Genomic DNA, 22,735 nt, shown 5'->3' on the forward strand with positions numbered 1-22,735 from the left:
AGAGAAAAGACTCCATAGGCTCTGGCCAGCTTTCTTCACTAAAAGGAGATGAAAAACAGAACAAAACAGATTTGATATCATGACTTGAACTCCCTGAAAAGTAGTTAAGCAGTTTGGTTTTAAACAAAGCAAACCAAAGCAAAACACCTCAGTCTATCTATTGGCTTTAAAACCACCCACTCATCACAAATGCTTCTGCGGCACGGCCTCCGCCCACTGCGGGTACAGGCATGAGTGATGAAGACAGCAGCACCTACGTTCAGAAACACATACGGCCACTGAAATGCATCTGTTTTGAATCTTTTTTTCTCCCTGTCAAATATATCATTTGTTGTCTTTGGGTGGCTTTTAAGGTCAGATCTGCCTCAATGAGAATGGTGATGACATCTGCAAAATTAAAAAGTGGGGACTACCAGTTGTACCTTCACATGGCATCAGTGTAAACATTCTAAAAGAACCGACCACCAATTAACCAATCACCAACCAACACATTTCACGCAGACAGCAAGTGCTTCATTTAATCTAAGCACATTCAAGAAGGAACAGGTGTACTTCTACCTCAGAAATAGATATTTTAAAAAAAGAAGTAGGGTAGATAGCAGTGACAAATACTGAAAACTATGCTAATTAAGTCTTCTATCTCTTAATTCCAACTAGGAGATGTCACGTGTATTGGATACTTAAATTTTGTTTGGATGTAAATTTAAATACAAGCTAAATGAACCATTAAGCATTAGACACACAGTGTATGTTGTCCTTGGTCTAGAAGGGACAGCTACATCGGCATTCAAAAGGAGTATGACATAGTGACAAAGAAACAAGTAAAAATAATTTATAGCTTAGTGATTTCAATACTTTACCCCTGGTAACTTAATATGCTTAGTCTGAGGATGAGTTCAGAAGAGAGGGACCACAGAGTGGGATGACAGTGGGTCAGAACCAGTATTTATTTATTTATTTTTGAGATGGAGTCTTGCTCTGTTGCCCAGGCTGTAGTTCAGTGGCATGCTCTTGGCTCACTGCAACCTCCGTCTTCTGGGTTCAAGCAATTCACCTACCTCAGCCTCCTGCAGGTGCACACTACCACACTCGACTAATTTCTGTATTTTTAGTAGAGACGAGGTTTTACCATGTTGGCCAGGCTAGTCTCAAACTCCTGACCTCAGGTGATATGCCTGCCTTGGCCTCCCAAAGTGCTGGGATTACAGGCGTGAGCCACCGGCCAGAACCAGCTGTCTTTTCACTGCCTCTAGGGAGAGTCTGGTTCCCTTTGGCCCTTTCCAGTGTTCGCAGACTGCAGCGAGGCTGGGGGACTCCGGTGGTGCGGGTGGGGGGCTCCGGTGGTGCGGGTGGGGGGCTCCGGTGGTGCGGGTGGGGGACTCTGGTGGTGCGGGTGGGGGACTCCGGTGGTGCGGGTGGGGGACTCTGGTGGTGCGGGTTAGTTTTTCTCTTCCGTGGTCACAGACACCTGGCTAAGGAGCAGGGGAGGGTTGGTGTGCGGGGCTGTGCCCAGCTGTCCCCCCGCCCACAGAGGATCTGAGTAACTTGCAGGAACCCTTCTCCACTAGCAGAGAGGGAAAGGAGGGATGTCCAGACTAGAACTCCCGCACCTCAAGCCCAGGAGAGAGAACATGGCATTTCCACCCCAGGCCTACGAGAAAGAGGGCATCTGGAAGAACCTGGGATACTGGGATCTGCAGGATGTTCGCTCTTCCCCGCGGCCTGTTTTTCCTGTTTTTAATTCTGGAAACATACACATGACATCAGATTGGCCAAGGGTGTCCAGTCCGGTGGCATTAAGTACATGGACGTTGTTGTGCAGCCTAGACCACTATCATTCTTTCTGAAAGAGGTCAAAACTCTTCTAACTGTGCCCCAGACCGAGTCATCCCACGTGTTCCTGCAGGCTCTTGGGAATTGTGAGCATTGACTGAATGGGTTAAAACTGAATTTCACCCAGAGGCGCCTTGGGCTGTGGCCTCCTTGCCAGACATCAGGCAGCAAGTCTGTATTAATCCTCAGGAATCCCTGGCCACGAAACCATCTTCAAGGGCAATTAGTGGCTTGATACAACTCATTATTTATTTACTCAAAAGACGGTATCCTTGCCCTGCTCTCTTCTTCTATTGTGTAAAATACATGTTTGGGACCTCTGAAAATGTGTATTATGTACCTGATAGAACTCAATGGCTTCTCTGGAGCCATTCTGTTTTATTGTGGAAATTAGTACTAGGGGGCTTTTAAAAGCTGATTTTTAGACCCAACAGCCTGCGTTTGTTCACATTAATGCAGTGGATGGAGCTAACAGCCACCAAAGGGCTGTGAGGGACACCTCTGTGGCCTCTCTGTTGGAGCAGTGAGCCCAAGGGGCTCCACTTTTGTGAATACAGATGGTACTCGCTGGGCCTGTTAGAGAGGAGAGGGCTGCACGGAGACTCAGTTGGCACTTATCTCTCTTCACACTGCCCCCAACAGTCCTCTGCCAGGGCTCCCCCATGTTATCTGGGCATGACTGTTTGCTTTTGAAATATTAAGTATTATTTACTTTGAAATTATAAAATGAGACCAATTTGTTGGAGATGAGCTGGAAAGGTGTCAGGAAATGACCCATGGTGACTCTTTTGTTTTTTTTTTAAATGTCTGTTTATTTATTTATTTATTCTTTTGAGACGGAGTCTTGCTCTGTCACCCAGGCTGGAGGGCAATGGCACAATCTTGGCTCACTGCAGCCTCTGTGTCCTGGGTTCAAGTGATCCTCCTGCCTCAGCCACTTGAGGAGCTATGATTACAGGGGTATGCCACCGTGCCCAGCTAATTTTTGTATTTGTTTTCAGTAGAGGTAGGGTTTTACCATGTTGGCCAGGCTGGTCTTGAACTCCTGGCCTCAAGTGAGGGGATCCCAAAGTGCTGGGATTACAGGCATGAGCCACCGCACCTGGCCCAGGATGACTTTTTTCTGTGAGTAAAGGAGAAAGACAACGTGGCAGAGAGAGGTGGTAGCCTCCTCAGAGGCATGCAGGAGCCTCACCTGGCACCCAAAGACCCACAGTTTAGCTTTTGGGAGAGAACAGGCTCTACTAAAACATATTTCAAAATAGGGATGGCATGAGTAACAGAAGGGATATTTCTTAGGATTTGCTGATATTTGTTTTTCTATAAAATCAATGTAAAAACATGCTCCGGCCGGGCGTGGTGGCTCAAGCCTGTAATCCCAGCACTTTGGGAGGCCAAGATGGGCGGATCACGAGGTCAGGAGATCAAGACCATCCTGGCTAACACGGTGAAACCCCGTCTCTACTAAAAAATACAAAAAAACTAGCCGGGCGAGGTGGCGGGCACCTGTAGTCCCAGCTACTCGGGAGGCTGAGGCAGGAGAATGGCGTAAACCCGGGAGACGGAGCTTGCAGTGAGCTGAGATCCGGCCACTGCACTCCAGCCCCGACAGAGCCAGACTCTGTCTCAAAAAAAAAAAAAAAAAAAACATGCTCCATACTACTAGCTATGAGTTGTTTCATACATTAAACCCATACTCTGTTATTTTCTTCTCTTGGTTTTTAAGCCTCTTGGTAGGACTTAAATCAAAGAGCATCTTATGATACCTCATGCATGACTCTTCTTGGTGGTGCAATGAGGTAATTACTCTCATATGGAGGGAGAAAGGAAGTGCCTTTTCTATTCATCCCTTCTTTTAATCTGTACATAAACCTAACAAGGAGGGCATTAGTAGCAACCTGCTTCTGCAACTGGGAAAGCTGAGACTTAGATGTGTAAATGCTTTGCCCAAAGTAAATTCCAGACCAAGTTCAAGGACTCAAAGTCCTGTGCTTGCTTCATGATGTCTTGTAAAAAGAGGAGCGAGTAGGGAAAGCTGGGCCAGAGGGTTTTTTTTTTTTTTTTTGCTTTTGCTTCCTTGTCTCCTTATCATGACAGCATAAATGAGTGGCATCATTTGCATTCTTGGTCTTAGTGCATTCAATAAGTCATGATTGAGCAGTCATTTTGTATAAAGTACTACTAATAGTCAAGATGTGGTTCTTGCTCTCAGTAGTTGAGACCAGACATAAATACGTAAAGGAGGCAGAGACTGTAAGCTGGCCTGTGCCAGGAATTACATGAGGTGCTTCTGGAACAGGAGCTGTGGGCGCTGGGGCAGTTGGCTGTTTATGTTTTCCGTGGAAGGAGAGGCTTGATCCCATGCTTGAGGGATGCACTGCATAGCAGAAGACCCCTCCCATGCCTCCTTGCATTGGCAGCTATCTAGAGCTGGCTTCACACTTTCTACTCAGATGCCCACAGCCACAGAAGGGAGGCCTGCCAGTCCCTGTCCACCCTGCAGCCTGGCCCTGCCCAGGCCATTCCTTCTGTGCTCTCCCCCCTTCTCCCCTCCTGGGTCACCTGATGCTTCCTGTCCTCCACATGACACCTCCTATGTCCCCTCCCCATTCTCCTTCCCCTGTAATCAGGGAGTAGGGTAATGTTATACCTGTGTCCCTCCAGTGACACTGATTTCTTCATAGTCTGACGCAGAGGGCTGCTACTGAAGTAGCTAAAAGCACCAACTCTGGAGTCGCAGACACCACTCTGTGGCTTTCCAGCTGTAAGACTGGGGGTGAATTACCTGAGTTTGGAAACCAAGCCTCACTAGGACTTTAGGGAGAGTACTTTAGAACATGAAATGAGGCCAGGCGTGGTGGCTCACGCCTGTAATTCCTGCACTTTGCGAGGCTGGGGTGGGCGGATCACCTGAGGTCAGGAGTTGGAGACCAGCCTGGCCAACACGGTGAAACACCATCTCTAATGAAAATACAAAAATTAGCTGGGTATGGAGGCTCATGCCTATAATTCCAGCTACCTGGGAGGCTGAGGCGTGAGAATCATTTGAACCCGGGAGGTGGAGGTTGCCGTGAACTGAGATCGCACTACTGCTCCAGCCTGGGCCAGTACTCCAGCCTGGGTGACAGAGTGAGACTCCGTCTCAAGAAAACAACAACATTAACAACAAAAGAACACGAAATGAAATGAAATGGACTTTCATGAAAAATGTCTCTTTAAGGCCCTCACAATTGCATTCTTCCTTCCTCCCCGAGGGAGTCGTCACGAGGATTAAGTGAAGTAAGGTATGTGAGATGCTCAGTACACAACTGGACACGCGACTGTTCCAAGGAGATCTATGACTACTTATGTGTATGTCGGCATTGTAATATACTCAGTATTTATGCACGTGCCTACATGTCCTCTACCACACCGTAGATACCCTGCGAGTGGAATCCATGGGTAATGAATTTTTTGGTCTTCTATAGAGACCAGAAGAATCCCTACCATTTTAGGGATTTAGTGCTGTAAAGATTCACTGAATGAATGAAGAAGTACAAATGAGAAACATAAGTATGAAGAGTTGGTGAAGACAGCACATTTTAAGTCACGTCAACAGTACAAAGCACAAAAATCAGGGCACAGGAGAGGGAGGGAGGAGCCAGCAGCTATCTGGCCCAACCCCCACTCGGTACAAGAGACTTCTCCATAGCATCCTACAGTTCTCTTTTGTTATTGAGTTCTAATCTAATTCCACTCTAATTTCATCATACTGAGTGGTTTTGATCTTTTTTGTGAAACTTTCTTGCCGACTTTTGGACTGAGTTTTTTTTCTCATTTTCCCATTTCTTCCCCCTGTGTGTTTTGTGGATTCTGTAACATCCATACAAGCAGGCATGAACACCCCTTTGAGCCACTTAGCGATGAGCCCCTGATCATCTACCTCTGACTCCTGAGGCACCTGTTGCAAGGATGGATAGCCACAGTTGCAAAAAATTATTTTCTCTTTTAAGCCCAAAGTTACCATTATTTTAACCACAAAGCATTGGTCTAGTTCACCCATTCATTTACCAAATGACTTACAGTGTCTCCTAATTGCCAGGTACTGTGCTAGGTGGTAGAGATAAAAAGGTTACCAAGCCAGAAATAATGCTAAGATGCAAAACGTGGCCCAAACCTCCTATCTCTGACCCCAGCCAAGCTGCTCTACTGGTGCATGATGGGAGGCAAGAGAATCATATTGACCAGGAGTCCAGGGACCTGGGATCTAGTCCTGGCTCTGCCACTTGCTCCTGTGTGGCCCTGGGTGAGTCGCATCACCTGTCGAGGCTCAGTTTTCTCATCTGTAAAACGGGTCCCATCTATCTTTCAAGGTTGTTGTGAGGATCATAAAATGAGGCAGTAAATGTGATATGATTCTAAACTCTAAAGCTCTCAAAGTTTTTATTCACAACTTAATTGTACACTTAAAAATAACTAAAAGAGTATAACACAAGGGATAAAGGCTTGAGGGAATGGATTTTTAAAAAGTTTTTATTCACATGGCGTACTTAAAAGACTTCTTTTTTTTAAAAGACTTCTCCTTTTTTTTTTTGAAACAGAGTCTTGCTCTGTCGCCCAGGCTGGAGTGCAATGGTGCGATCTCGGCTCACTGCAACCCCAGCCTCCCGGGTTCAAGCGATTCTCCTGCCTCAGCCCCCTGAGTAGCTGGGATTACAGGTGCCCGCCACCATGCTTGGCTAATTTTTGAATTTTTAGTAGAGACGGGGTTTCACCATGTTGTTCATGCTGGTCTTGAACTCCTGACCTAGTGATCCGCCCGCCTCGGCCTCCCAAAGTGCTAGGATTACAGGCATGAGCCACCGTGCTCGGCCCTAAAAGACTTCTTTATAAGGAGCCATCTTTCTTCGGGGAGACCGAACACCGCTGAGGGCCTCAGGGCCGAGTTGATGTGCACCTGCCAGCACACCACCTTCACATCTTTATGGAACCTTCACACTGTCTTAAAAGTGCTCCACCTCCTTTTTTTTTTTTTTTTTTGACCCTTAAAGAAGAGACCAATTATTAGCAATATGTGGCAACTGTGCCTGTCCTCTCACATGGCCAGGGACTGGGTGACACATTATCCAGAAAGGTACACTTCTGTGCTGGTGGCCACTCCAACACACTTCCTTTGTTTGGCTGGAGCTGGTCCACTTGACAAGGGGTCAGGAAGACGAAGGTGAATCCAACCTCCCACCCTGCCAGGCAGGCACCTGCCCTCCCCACCTTGCTATGGGGCCATTTCTGATCTGGCTTCTGGACACAGACCATTTCACATTCTTCTACCTACGTGGAGGTGAAACTCCCTTAGTTTTAGGCAATTCCTCATTTACTTAATTTCATTATATTCTCCCTAATGGGCAACAAGGAGATTTGATGTGTGAGATTGACTCAAGGAAGGACAAAACTGGGGGCAGCAAATGTGTGAGCCTCGAGTCCTTTCTCCTCGCAAAGGCAACACTCGTCTGGCTGGTAAAGCCAAGAGCACAGCCACACGGCTGCTTCTCATATCGGCACCCCCAGCCCCAGTGCAGTGCCCCAAGGAGCATGCTGGACGTGCTCAGTAAATATTTGTGAAATAAATGAATAAATCAATGGCAGTTGTTTGGATTTCAATATAAATGGATCTTGGGCCTGAGATACTGCCAGATGGGCAGACAGGTTACAGTCTGGTGATGCATCTCCAAGGCTATAAAAATGTAGCCGTTGCTGGAGTCGCAGGCTGACATTTCAGAAGATGATTATATGCACAATTTAACCACATGGCTATTTGTGCCCTCCAAGTGCCATCGCTTCAACAACTGTTTTCATGTTGGCTTTTTTGCTCGTTCCTCTGTCTTTTTTTTTTTAAGTCAAGCATAATTTTTTGCAGCCTCTCATATTTCTGGCTGAATGTGATTTATTCATGTAAAATTATGTTCCATTTTTATAAAACCCAAGTTACTGCAAATGATGCTTGAGGTTTCACAGAAAATATTAATTCCTGGTCTGCTGCTATAAAGCATGCCTGCTCGCCGAGAGCAGCGCTGTCGCTCTGAGACAGATGGAAGCAGTCCAAAGGTATGATTAACTTCTTAGTCCTGGCAATTGCCTAGTGCTCCTCTTGCCCCAGATTTCAAGATTGACCTCCAGCTTCTCTGCAGACGCACAGTTGCTCAGCTTGATAAATCACATGAATCCCTTTTTTGATCAGAGTTATCTACTATTTACTACTCATGAAGGGAAGTTAATCGTATTCAAGGCACTTCATATGCTGCACACATATCCTTGCTTCTTCCTAACAGCACTTTGCATATTTTCCACATTGGCGGTGATGTGGCATCTTTTGCAGTGCAGAGGGTCCACACCAAAGATCCACCTTTATTCTGTTCATGCCTCTTTGTCTCTACCAACCAGCATCAAATACATCGACCCATAAGAAGAAAAAACACATGAGAGGCACACAATAAGCAGTGAATAAGTGAGACAAATTGTGTCCCTCTGCAAACTGAGATTTTCTTATAATTGGCTTGCTTACTTTGTCAAGAACTTTGCCGGGCCGCGTGCAGTGGCTCACACCTGTAATCCAGCACTTTGGGAGGCCAAGGCAGGCAGGTCACTTGAGCCCAGGAGTTCAAGACCTGTCTGGGCAACATGGCGAAGCCCCGCCTCTACAAAAAGTCCAAAAATTAGCCGGGCGTGGTGGCTACCATGGCACTGGGCAGGGCATGCGGAGGGCTGAGATCGCTTGAGCCTGGGAGGTCGAGGCTGCAGTGAGCTGTGATCGCACCACTACACTCCAGCCTGGGTGACAGAGTGAGACCCTGTCTCAAAAACCAGAAAAGAAAAAAGAATTTTGCCATCTCTTCTTGCCCTGTTTGTCTGCTTTTTTTCATTTTTGGGGGACATAAATGGGCCTCTGGTAGGCCAGCTGACTCTCAGTGGTATAAGATAGATTAAAAAGTTCTACTGTTAGGAGTAGAAAAGAACAGACAATGCACCATCCCACTCTCACACACCCCTTCCCGTCACCGCTGGGCAGGAGGCGCAAGCGAGTAGGGCTGAAGCCCAAACTCCCCTTCTGCTTGCCATGGTGATCCAGTTTCACCCTGAAAGTACATTTTGCCTATTTGGGGTGAGTCATAAATTAAGTCCATTGGTCAGGCAGAACCAAGCAAGGGAAAAGGTTTTTTGGGTGATGATCACAGCTGATTTTTAACATTTACGTAATGGAAACATCACAGTTTTAATTTATCAAGATTGTGTATTGATTACAGAAGATTCTCTGAACTTTAAAGCATACAGTCTGAACTGTCAGATACTGGATTTGTGCTGGAATGCCAATTTAGAAAGTCAACCAGGAGATTGGAGAAATGAAAAGACAAGATTGACTTTCCAAAGACATCTGGACATTCTCCAACCTCCAGCACCCCAGAGGGATGAGACTTCTACCCACCCTTAGCAAGGGAAAGGGAAACGCACCCCTTTCTTTTTTGTATAACTGGCCTCATCAGGTCAGATCTCAAGGCTTTGAAGTCAGGTTTTCTTATAGGGAAACAGAGAACAAAAACTGGCTTCCAACAGTGTAAACTCATGTCCTTCCACCAAACCCAAGTCAATGAAATCCTGTTTCATCATCGATTTGTACATCTTGGAACAAAATAGCTCCGGCCTTGTCTAAATGTATTTGTGTTCACTGGACACTCAAGGTTGAGGCTCAGTGGAAGTGAAATGAGCCCACGGATAAGCCAACTTGCAGGACACTGAGGATCTGAAGAAGGATAAGACCCAGAGTGTGTCACGGACATGCTCCTCCATGAGGAACCGGTGTGCATGGCCAGAGCCAGTGCGAGTTTTTCTGTCCCATCCCAGAGTTGCAGACCTCAGGAAGCACCTTGTGAGGTCTGAAAAGTGCTTTTTCCTCCAAGAACAAAGAGGAAGGCACCACCTAATTATGGAATTTTCTATAAAGAGCTGATAACAGGCTCCAAGCAAAAAGTTTACGAAACCAGGATGGTTTGGGTAAATGAATGTATAACAGCTTCATACCAGGCTCCAAGTAGCCAGAGGTGTTGGGCCTAGAACCCAACACTTTGGGATATTCAGGACCTGGCGAGACCTTTACTCAATTCCATTCCCATCCTGAGGTTCCTCTGGCAGACAGAACATTAGGCAAGTCATACAGTAGCCTGACTTGAGGCACTTGGGGCATTTTTCTAGAAAATATTGGTTTATTCAAAAGAGTAAGTAATGTGATAGAAAATGACATCTGTTGCTTGATAAGTTATTCTCTACTTACAAACTAGAAAATACGAATGCAATTAATTCAGTAGGTATTTTAAAATCATTATTTTGAAGAAGGGTTTTAATTTCCATCTTGAAATGATTACAGATGCTTATCACTTATGGGGACTACTCTGTGGCCCTGAATTTATAGAAAACATACAATAGAAAAAGAATGGCTGTTACTGAAAAGTCAAAAAACAACAGATGCTGGAGAGGCTGTGGAGAAAAACGAATGCTTGTACACTGTTGGTGGGAGTGTAAATTAGTTCAACCATTGTGGAAGACATTGTGGCGATTCCTCAAAGACCTAGAGGCAGAAATACCATAGGATCCAGCAATCCCATTAATGGGTATATACCCAAAGGAATATAAATCATTCTATTATAAAGGCATATGCACCCTGTATGTTCACTGCAGCACTGTTCACAATAGCAAAGACATGGAATCAACCCAAATGCCCATTAATGATAGACTGGGTAAAGAAAATATGATACACATATGCCATAAAATACTAGACAGCCATAAAAAGGAACAAGATCATGTCCTTTGCAGGGACAGGGGTGGAGCCATTATCCTCAGCAAACTAATGCAGGAACAGAAAACAAATACCGCATGTTCTCACTTGTAAGTGGGAGCTGAATGATGAGACCCAAGAGGAGAAACATGCTGGGGCCTGCCGGTGAGGTGTCGGGGGAGGGAGAACATCAGGAAGAACAGCTAATAGACGCTGGGCTTAATACCTAGGTGATGGGTTCACAGGTGCAGCAAACCCACCATTGCACACGTTTACCCACGTAACAAACCTGCATATCCTGCACATGTGCCCCCGAACTTAAAATACAAGTTGAAGAAAAAAAAAAAGAAAGAAAAAACAAAAAGCACAGAGAAGGTAGCTTTACACAACCGCACTGCTAGAATAGCAGAGAAAGTCAACTCATCACTTTGAAATGACCAGTTTTGAATAGAAAAAGTGCTACATGGCCGGGCGCAGTGGCTCACGCCTCTAATCCCAGCACTTTGGGAGGCCGAGGCGGGCGGATCACCTGAGGTCAGGAGATCGAGATCAGCCTGGGCAATACGGTGAAACCCCGTCTCTACTAAAAATACAAAGTTAGCCGGGCGTGATGACACACGCCTGTAATCCCAGCTACTTGGGAGGCTGAGGCAGGAGAATCACTTGAACTTGGGAGGCGGAGGATGCGGTGAGCCGAGATCGCGCCATTGCACTCCAGCCTGGGCAACAAGAGTAAAAAAAAGGAAAAGGGCTACAGTAAAGTAAGGGAAATGCCCTATTATATTTGAGGATAAAAAAATGTGTAAGAAGAGTGGTGACAATGAAAACCTCTGTTTTTGGGTAGGGAATGGGCTTGACAAGGGTTTTTTTGTGAAAAACTTAAAGGAAATGGCATTGTTCATCATTAAAATCTACGCACACTTTCTCTTTAGGACAAGAAATCTTGTGGGAAGAAATCTTCAAATGTATCAGTCCTAGTTTCTGATGAATTGTCTTTGTATTTGCGACCATGTCTTCAAAATGAATCCATATTTTACTAAAATAGGTTTTGATTCATTCTACTAAGGTTGTAATGACATTTTGTATTTATATGTGTAGCTTTACTAAAATATAATTTACATTCCATAAAGTTCACCCATTTAAAGCATACAATTCAGCGGTCTGGTATACTTACAAGGATGTGCAACCATCACCATAATCTATTTTTACAATATCATCATCCCCAAAAGAAATCTTGTACTCGTTAACAATGACAAAGTTTTGTAAATTTTGAGGGTTTTCCCTTGCGTCTCAGTGCATTTTGTTGAAGGAATTGCTTACTTAAGAAAAAAAGTCAAAGACAGAAAAGAAATATGTATAGGAAAGAAATGCCTACGTTATATTCTAAATGTGTTTTGATCTAGACTCTTTCCTCCTCCTACTGACACACTCAGAAGCAGTGCAGTCATCAGCTTTTGTGAAAATCCCAAAAGCAATTCCAGAAGATCATGTGCCAGCCACTCAGGACACACAGGCTTGTGTGGTTGTCATGGGGAACGTTTTGTAATTGAAATAAAAATACTCATGCTCAGTCTGCCACCACATAGAAAATGCTTTTCACTCACGCACACCAGATAATTCGCCTAAGTGACAGGTTTTACTTTGGAGGAAGCACCGAGCTAAGCTGGTTTACACAGTCAGTGACGGCTCATTCCATGAAAAAGGAACTGGGAAGGAAGGCAAGGTGGTGAAGGTTAGCTAGACAATGAGGAGGTGCCTGCCAGCCAGCCAGCCAAGGCACAGCTCCTCCTGCTGCTTTTAATGCTGTGGAGACACACAGGGACTTCATCTTTACCTCCTGACAGTTCCTCAAAACATGCACATGCGTGCGCATGCGCACACACTCTCTCCAATCTTAGTAAGTGAAAAAACCAAAACCAAAACCAACCAAACCAAACCAAGGGTCTGGTCTATTCTAGAAAGTGACTTTACATACCCTCATTCAACTATCTGTCTCCAGCCTTTCAGGCAAAGCAGGATATAAAATAGAGCCTGTGTGTGTTTCTTGATGAGGTTGACACATCTCACTCAGTAACACGCGTCAGGAGAAAGAAGCCAAAGCAAGGAGTAAAAAGTCAAGCACGTGGGACTGTGAGTTGTTGGGTTATGCGCATAAAATATTTCAAGACAGAGAATCTTATCAAAAGATAGATAGCTCCCGGTGAAATGATATGGAAAAAGTCCGAAGAAAACATCTCAAAATAAATGAAGTACTTATTGCTGAACAATGAGCTTAGAGCTCAGCCAATTCCAAAGTTCAGAATTTACCGCACCATTCAGGCCTCCCTCTCTAAGTTTCTCGTCTCTTGTTTCATTGCACAACAAGGGATTCTTCATACTTGCTATGAAATACAACAAGGCGATTTTTGCAGCGATAAACTCCACACATGCATGACAAATCCAAGCATGCAAAATGTTTAACATCCCAGTTCCCAGATACTTTAGGGACAAAATCCGATTATGAATTATATGCCACAATAAATAGGGCTCAATGTTTCATAAAACAATTTATAGTTCATAAAAATGACAAAATGTACCTGTCAGACAGAGTGCGGAGAGCCGTTCTCTGAGCTGCCTGTTGGAAGAAAGAAAGGGCAGAGATGTTTATTTAATATTCTGACTTCTGAATTATGTGCTCAATCAACACTTAAAAAAAAAAAAACAACAACCCTGTGTTACACACGTTTTTGCCATGTGGCCAAATTTTAAACGACTAGCAATGTAGCAGAAAGCACTGTTGTACAATGTTGTGATGAAATGAACCTTCACGGAGTCAACTGAAGCCTGGCAATGCACACTTGCAACCAGGGAGTGAGTCTGGGGGCGCCAAAGGACTGCACCCAGGTAAGCTTGGACAGGTCTCCAGCAATTGGCAAAGACCAGAGCTACTTCTCTGAAATCACTTTCCCATTGTTTTAGTGTTCTTTCCTGTAAGAAAACAAAACGGTCTGTTTTGGTTTCTTTGTAGCTTCTTTCCCAATGAAGGTGTAATTTTTCACTCGGATTTCAGATTGAAAAAGTTTCCACAGTTGAAATATGGAATGCCACTAGAAATCTCAAGGGATTATTGCTTTGTTTTAGGCATAATGATATTACGGCAATGGTTTTTAAAATTCACATAGAAATGTTAATGGATACAATTATCTGATGTTGGGATTTGCTTTAAAATAATACACGGGGAGGGCTGCGTGTGGTCGCTTATGCCTGTAATCCCAACACTTTGGGAGGCTGAGGCGGGTGGATCACCTGAGGTCAGGAGTTCAAGACCAGCTTGGCCAACATGGTAGCTGCATGTGGTGGCGGGTGCCTGTAACCCCAGCTACTCAGGAGGTTGAGGCAGGAGAATCGCTTGAAACTGGAAGGCAGAGGTTGCAGTGAGCCAAGATCACGCCACTGCACTCCAGCCTGGGCAACAAGAGCAAAACTCCATCTCAAACAAATAAAATAAAATAAAATAAAATAAAATAAAATAAAATAAAATAAAAAATAAACACAAAAAATACAGTGGGAGAAGGCCAGAGTGAGTGGGCACACACATAAGATAAGATGACTCTGGGTTGAGAACTGCTGATGTTAGGCGAAGAGCACAGGGCAGGTTCTTATATTATTCTGGCCACTTCCCTACATGAGATGAACAAAACATTCATTTTGTATTGAAAATGTATTGATTTGTTTTTTGTTTTTTTTCATCTACCAAAATTAATGTATGTGTGCTGAAATTTCCCAAAATAAAAAACTAAAAGAAAAAATATGAAAAAGGCTCCATTTTGGCTGGACACGGTGGCTCATACCTGTAATCCCAGTACTTTGGGAGGCCAAGGCAGGTGGATCACCTGAGGTTGGGAGTTCGAGACCAGCCTGACCAACATGGAGAAACCCCATCTCTATTAAAAATACAAAATTAGCCAGGCGTGGTGGCACATGCCTGTAATCCCAGCTACTTGGGAGGCTGAGTCAGGAGAATCTCTTGAACCTGGGAGGCGGAGGGTGCGGTGAGCCGAGATCGCGCCATTGTGCTTCAGCCGGGGCAACAACAGTGAAAGTCCGTCTCAAAAAAAAAAAAGGCTCCAGTTCTCCATCAGATTCTCCCAAGTTTGTACTTGCTTTCCTTTTCTCTGGCTATTCTATTTTTCACCCATTTGCCTTCTATCTCTGGGCCCAATGAGGCCAAGGAAGGCAGACGGCATACGATGCTGTCTGTCTCAGAAGTCATGATTGGGAGGTCAGCAGATCAGGTCTACTCAGCACGCACCGGGAAACAAGGAGCGTGCAATGGTCCTTTCCTCCTTGCATGATGCACAAGTCACGTTTACTGTTTTTTTTTTTTTTTTTTTTTCTGAGACAGAGTCTTTCTCTGTTGCCCAGGCTGGAGTATAGTGGCGTGATCTCAGCTCACTGCAACCTCTGCCTCCCAGGTTGAAGTGATTCCCCTGCCTCAGCCTCCCGGGTAGCTGGGATTACAGGCGCTTGCCACCACGTCCAGTTAATTTTTGCATTTTTAGTAGAGACAGGGTCTCATCATGTTGGCCAAGCGGGTCTCGAACTCCTGACCTCAAATGATCCACCCACCTCTGCCTCCCAAAGTGCTGGGATTACAGGTGTGAGCAACTGCGCCTGGCCTACGTTTACTGTTGACCAAGGAACTCACAATACTTGTCATGCTGATCCCCCGTCACATTCAGATATCAGGAAAAACAGAATCTTCTGGTTAGAAAAAGAGGACACCTCAGAACCATTTTCCCTGTTATGGCAATAAAATATACCCTTGGTGACAGTTTCACATCTTGGGATAAAAATAAAAGTAGAAGTAGTCATCATCCCAGAAAAGCTCCTTCCTAGGTAGGAGCTGGATGACCTCGGTACACTTTTAGAATAACATGCACATGAAAGATTAAGGCGGGGCAGTGTCAGGAAGGTGCAGGGATGGGGGGCCGCTCCTCAAACGGTGCCTGGAACAGTGAGCAGGTGTCCGTACATATCTGCTGAGTAAATGTTAGAGGGATTAATCAGTCAGGGAAGCCTTCCCACTGAAATCTGAGCCTAATTTTAAAGACAAGGAGGGATGTGGGTCAGGAGAGAGGAGACTTCGGCAGTACTGGGTTAGATGGCACAGCAGGGGCCTGTCCCAGCCTCTGGCAGCAGCTCTCAACCAGGGCACCCATGACTCCCAAACCCTGGGTGTCTGGAATTGATGAGGGTGTTTCTGTGCATTACATTCATGAGGGGGATCAATAATAGAAGTTAGTGTCTGGGGCCAGGGATACTAAAGCCCTTCAGAGAGCAGGAAGGTCCCTTGTACGATGAAGAACTGTCCCCTTAAAATGACAAAGGGTGTCCACAGAGAAACAGTGCGGCAGAGTAGGAATGAAAGGAGAGCCGAAAGAAGGGACGTAGGGAACATGAGCTCCAGGGCCTGGCAAAGGTGAGAGGAACCGAGACAACTTCCGTAAGTAATGCAACAACACCGAATTAGGAAAACCATCTAGTCTGTTGAGCCTGGGGTGGAGAGTCCGACATTCTGGGACAGGTTTCACCATTCATCTGCCTTGCATCTGGCCTTCAACCTCCAATGTAATTTCCAAACCACCCTTTCCTCATCTGAATGGGGTGCTGAAAGAGACAGTCAGTCCGTGTCCAGGCTATTGTGGACAATCCAAGCGGTTACTGTCCCCTCCTCATTCCCTAGATTCTAAATGAAGACCCCTTGTCCTGGCATTCCAGTGTCATAGGATTACCTCAACAGATAAAAAAAAATGCAGATCTATCGATCTTCTTGATAAGGAGAGCCGAGGGAGCAGCAAGAAGCGGGGGAAGAGGACTGGAGCCTGAGGAGCCCACGCAGACACCTCCAGGGATGGGTGCTTCCCTCTCCCCTCAGTCCTTCTCCTGTGCTCCTCCAGGGAGCCAGCCCAGAGCATGCTGATAAAATGCACCCAGCAGGCAACAGGTGGCATCACTGCTGGCAGGTTTGTCTCCTGGAGTTTCCCTCTCACTCAGCAAGAAGGCTTTTACTTTAGGCAGTGATACTTGAATTGAACTTAACTCCCTACTCCTGACTGGCTGAATATACAAGAAGTATTTTTGAACTGCCCCAAAGGAAGGCGGAATGTATTATTAGTATTGTCTCTTAACACTATCTCAGCAGGAGCCATCAGAGAGTGGCTATTCCTGGAATAACAGAAATCGTAAGAGGTGTGACTAAAAGTTCAATAGAAACCTTCAACATGGCATCTGAATTTCCCCTTAGCCATGGAAATGGACCAAGGCTGTCAATATTTTAAAAGGCTATTGACTCTTTCCTCTCCCGCCTCCAAACAATTCCTGCTGACTTCTGTGATACGGAAACAGCGCTTGTTGGTGTGCAGCTTGTCAGAAAATGATTTAAAAAGCCAAAGGAAAACAAACAAACAGAAAGCAAGAAACACTGCTGTCTGGCCACCACTGGAGTGCCTAGGAATTGAGGCATCCCAGGTGGCGGTACCTGTTGGCAACACCACAGGACTGATGTTAGCCCCGTCTTCTAACATAAGCTGAGTTGGAAGCTTGGAGCAAGGGCTGCTTTCCTTTAGCAGACTGGCGTGATGCTGGGAACAAAAGGTCCTTCTGGGCTGAGAGACAGAGCACCCTACCGGGCACTAAGCAGTGTTCTCCTGTCATTCTTCACTCTTCCAATCTGTCACACGATGTATGCTACCAATGCATGCAACACTGTGGTACTTAGCACCATCAATTGCCTGTACTGCTATTTTTTTTTTTTTTTTTTTGAGATGTTGTTTTGCTCTTGTTGCCCAGGCTGGAGTGAAGTGATGCGATCTCGGCTCACGGCAACCTCTGCCTCCCTGGTTCAAGCGATTCTCCTGCCTCAACCTCTCAGTAGCTGGAATTACAGGCGCATGCCACCACACCCAGCTAATTTTTTGTATTGAGTAGAGATGGGGTTTCACCATGTTAGGCAGGCTGGTCTCGAACTCCTGACCTCAAGTGATCTGCCCGCCTTAGTCTCCCAAAGTGCTGGGATTACAGGCATGCACCACTGCACCTGGCCTGCTCTGCTATTTTTTAATGACTGATTTTCATTGTGCTATTGAATTTGCAGTTATTCTACATCATTAACAATTTTACAAAAACTCATCATCTATTATGAAAGAAGAGGAGTTTATGTTAGAAGTTTAAAATAATTCCTTGAGGGAAAAACCCTTTATGGCATTATATTAATTGTATGTCATATACCAGAGCAAAGACCACCAAGATGTTTTTACTGACTCCTCTCTTTAAAAAAAACTTCATTTTTTGCACACTATTTTATTTTACTATTGGAAAATAATAAAACAAATAAATATTGGAATTAAATGGCAAAGAAAAAATGACTTAGGTGACTCATGGTTGAAACTTGAAAAAGTATTCATAGTAAACTAGATGAATCGCCCAATTTCATCCCTTCAAGAGTTATCCATTACAGCAACTATATTTTTCTCTTCCTAAATCTCTCATTATCTCTTCCTTGCAACTTTCCTTTTATTCAGTTCTCAGCAAAATAGGTTGAGAGGGTTAAGAGAACACGTCATTGATCTTTCCTGAGTTCATTATTCATTCATGAATGACTCTAAGTTCCAGTCTATGAGACAAAACATGTTCTTTTTTTTCTGCCAGAAATTGCCATTTTCAGGTTCCCCTCAAGAGATGACATATTTTCTCTGTCTTTATTATAGCAAGCTTGTTGCTTGGGAACACAATCAGTAGATATTCAGGTTTCAATGTATGCTAAATGAATTACAAGTCACAATCTGTTACTGAAGGGAAATCAAAGAGGAAATTAAATGCCCTTACTGTAATTGGGTCAAGCACTGAACAAGTTCATGGATCCTGGAGTGGGGAGGAAAACAAAGGGAGAGGCTGAAATTCAGAGGGCTCTCAGAATGATCCCATTTCTTATTTGATAGAAACAGAACTTATGCTCAGACAGGTTTGTAATTCAGTCTGAAGCACCTACTATGTGCAAGCACTGGACTTGGCTTGGGTGACAGTCACAACAGACAAAGCCCTTGCCATGTTGTGCTTAGTGTCTAGAGGTGCGGCAGACATGAAAAGCTACACACACACACACACACACACACAAAACAGTCTACATTCCAAGGGGCATGGCTGAAGAGGACAGGGTGCTCTGAAACCAACTAATGAAGGAAACCTTGTTTGGAATGAGTGTTCACGAAGGCTTACTAAGTAAGAAATAACAAAGCTGAGGCTTAAAGGATAAAGAAAAATGATCAGATCAGAGAAATGGGGGTGGGTGGTGAGGGGAGAAGGGAGGGCTCTAGGTAGGGAAGCTCTAGTTTGGGAGCAAAGGTCAGGAGCTGGCCTAGATCCTGGCTCAGTTGAAGAACTACAAGATGTCACCGTGCTGCAGTTCAGCAAGTGGTAGGGACAGCAGCGGAGCAAGATAAGGCCAATCCCAAGGGTTTTAGAGATCAAGTGAAGTATTTTAGCTGTTAACCACAGGACAATAGAAAGTCATCGAAGGGCTGACATTAGGGGAAGCTGGGTGAAGCATGTATGGGGCTTGCTTACATGTTCTTTGCAACTTCCTGTGAATCTATTACATAATTTTAAAAAATAGTAGGGAGTGAGGCAATAAGATTTTTCAAACATCACACTGGCCTCTGCATGATGAATGGAATTGGGTAGGAAGGGACAAAGTCTGAGGTTATTGCAGTGATGTGGGCAAGAGAAGAGCATGGTAGTAGTGAAGATGGAGAGAGCTTGTGTTACATTGTGAAGGTCTGATTGAGGGAACAGGTGACTGACTGGATGTGGCAGGCCAGGGAGAGGCATGAGGTGTGAGGTCCAGGTTTCTGGCTTGGGCACCTGGTATGGATGGAGATCCACTTGTTAAGTGGATTAAACTGGGGGTATAAAAGCAGGGGGCAAAGGTAGAACTGAGTGTTGGGTGTGTGAAGTTAAAGTTGCCTACAAGATGTTTCAGTGGTGACTGTGAGTAGCTAGCTGGATACATGAGACTGAAGTTATTAAATGCCAATTAAGTAAGAAACATCAAGAATAGTCATAAAAATGGATTGAGGTTTCTGGATCTACATTTTGCTACTGTTCTGAGAGAAAAAGATTTAGGTTTCAACTGGTTGGGATATATCTGTGTGTTTCATTATGGATGTCAGTAATCTCCATTTTTGCTATCAACAGTATCAGATTTATTCTGCTGACAATAAAGGAGGTATCTCTGCACAGGGATTTTAATCAGCTTGTTGCACCTGTGATAGGATGTTGTATCCATATTCAAGTACTTGAATAAATGCCCTTGCAGCCAATCTTAGTTTGTGTTTTACTGTTACTGAAGCACACTGTAAAATTTAGACCCAATCACATATTTTTATACAAGTTCTATTTGTAAAGCCTTACTTTTTTGCTGTTCTTTTTTTTGAGTTGAGACTTGTACTTATTAATTTATTTCACAGTTTAATTTCCTTCCACATCTATAAACAATTTTACGTTTCATTATCTTCACTTTTATGCCATTGTTTTTCACTTTAGTCCTAGCTAATGGGTCTCTTAACTGTTTATGTTGCGGGCTTCCATTTAGTATTTTTCAACCCATTTAGTAATATTTGCAAGACAAAGGAAAAATTCTTACTCCTGTTTTTTTCCTCAGTAATAACGAGTATTTTGCATCTGCAGATTCCTAGAAATAAATGCTGCCTAGGAAGCATTTTGTTCAGCCGACTTTGACCTCAACTCATTCACGACAGGGGTCGGGCAGAGTCAGGGATGATAATATAATTTATCATCCAAATAAGAACAAATTTGAGAGTGGAAGGGGATGCTAACCAGACTGGAGTCAGAGACAAAATGAGAAAATCTGGCTGTTCCGGGCACATGGGGCTGTGCAGTTGTTCTAATAAGGACTGCTCTGTGCAAATATGCCTTGCTGCTTATAAACCTGTTAAATAAGATCATGACAAGAAGGCAGACCTCAGGGCCTGAGGACCATGCCAATAATGAAAGCACAGGGCTGCACGGGGTCAGCAGAGGACGAATCCCTCCAATTCCTAATGTTGAGTCCAGCAGATGCTTGTGTGATTTTCTGGCTCTCTGTCCATTGGCTCCTCCCTCTGTTCACTGCAGACACTCGGAGGCCTAGCTCGCCCTTTCTGTTAGGTGTTGAACTCTTGTAAAAATTCTCAAGCTCCTCTCCATGTGCTCCTAGTCTGTACCATGGGGTAGCCCTGGATTCCAGTCATTTTTGGGGAGCATGCCGTCTGCTTCATGACAATTTCAGTTTTGGTTTCCCAAGTTCCTTACAAGGACACTGACGGCAGAGATCCTCGCTCATCTTCCCTCCACCTAAAAGAGCTCTCTCTCAACCCATAACACTTACAAGATGTGAGCAGGTAACTCGGGGGATGGCAAATACTACTGCTATTTGCCACTATCTCCAATCTAAGAGGTTTGTGGAAATACATATTTTTCATATCTGTGTATTATTTCCCTATTTGCTTTGTTTAAATACTTGGACATACTTTCCTCTTTGAAAAATATTTGACTATCTTCTGCTTCCCCACATTGCTTAGGTTTGTTCATGTCTACTACAAATCTGATAGACAATAACAAACATTTACTAAGCACCTAGTATATCCTGAGAAAAATGCTGACTAGGGTTGACCATACCAGATGAAATTTGCATAGGCAACATTATCTCATAAGGTGGATCCTGTTATCAACAGAGTGATCTGGGGGCCTTGCGTGAGGCCAGATTGTCAGGGAAGGCTCTAATTTGGCAAGTCAAATCTGAGAGGACTGAGAGAGGCATACTCATTTTTGTTGAGCATTTCTAGCACATTGCACTCCCTAGAGATACACCCACGTGTGACATCCACTTCGTGGTTCTCCCTGCTCCAAAGCACGTGGCTCTTCTAGGCCCTGGAGGCTTTTGCCATCACAAATGAAAACGTAGGCAGCTGCTATCAGTCAGGAGCAAGAAGAGAAAGGTGTGAAGACAACGTGAGAGGGAGCCACAGGGACAGTCCCTGTCCAGGCTAAAGCTCTACGGAGGACACAGAAGATACGTGGCACCCTGCAGGGCAGGGCATTCTGAACACCAGGAAAGCAACATTATGGGTGAGAGGGGCCCTGAAGGATGCTGGAGGAGGGCTATGGGACACATGACTGGCGTGGGGGTGGTAAGAGGTCACTCTGAAGTGGGAGGATGATGGCAAGAAGACCATGACCATGCGTGAGTTTATTAGTATTCGATGTTTAAAACGATATAGGGTGGGTGATATCTAGCCCTAAGCCAGATTCTCAGGGGCAAGTCACAGATTAAGAGATGTGGCATCACTGTCCTATAGGGAGTAGCAGCTGGACACTAACTCCATAAAGGGCCAGGCTTAGGGAGGCTAGATATCAGTTCCTTGAGGACAGGAAGTGGTACCAGTTATAGGACTGAATAACCCTTGGCACAAGGTGCAGCCAATAGCTCTGGGTGCACCAATGCTTGACAACTGTCAGCAGATGACCAAGCTGTCATAGTGAACCTTTTGGAGGATGATGAATTAGCCTTTGACTCATTCATTCTTTTGAATCAACCTCATTTCAGAAAGCTTTTGTGTCAGAGGATGAGGCCATCAAACTGGTAACGAGGCTTCATTCTTTGACGTGGATTCTGAAGTTTAGTCAAGCTTCTGTTAGTACAATCACAAATTAAGCATTCCTCTTCTTTTCCCAAAGGAATGTCTGCTTTGAAACAGGCATACTGTCAGACCTCTGAGCCCAAGCCAAGCCCTCGCATCCATCCCGTGACTTGCATGTGTTCGCCCAGATGGCCTGAAGTAACTGGAGAATCACAAAAGAAGTGAAATGCCCTGCCCCACCTTAACTGATGACATTCCACCACAAAAGAAGTGAAAATGGCCCGTCCTTGCCTTAAGTGATGACATTACCTTGTGAAAGTCCTTTTCCTGGCTCATCCTGGCTCAAAGAGCTCCCCCACGGAGCACCTTGTGACCCCCACTCCTGCCTGCCAGAGAACAACCCCCGCTTTGACTGTAATTTTCC

The 22,735-nt window shown here is 44.8% G+C and overlaps 1 protein-coding gene across 1 annotated transcript in view; it reads right to left on the minus strand.

Annotated features, from left to right (window-relative positions):
- The window catches only part of AFF3 (AF4/FMR2 family, member 3), a 533,195-nt gene that overhangs the window by 102,864 nt on the left and 407,596 nt on the right, over positions 1-22,735 (minus strand). The window contains exon 12 of the mRNA XM_011956656.1: positions 13,210-13,247. Coding sequence (XP_011812046.1) covers positions 13,210-13,247 — 38 coding nt within the window. The remainder of the gene's footprint in view (positions 1-13,209; positions 13,248-22,735) is intronic.

The sequence above is a fragment of the Colobus angolensis genome, unplaced genomic scaffold (assembly GCF_000951035.1).
Source record: "Colobus angolensis palliatus isolate OR3802 unplaced genomic scaffold, Cang.pa_1.0 Scaffold42, whole genome shotgun sequence".
In the NCBI taxonomy this organism is placed as follows: domain Eukaryota; kingdom Metazoa; phylum Chordata; class Mammalia; order Primates; family Cercopithecidae; genus Colobus; species Colobus angolensis.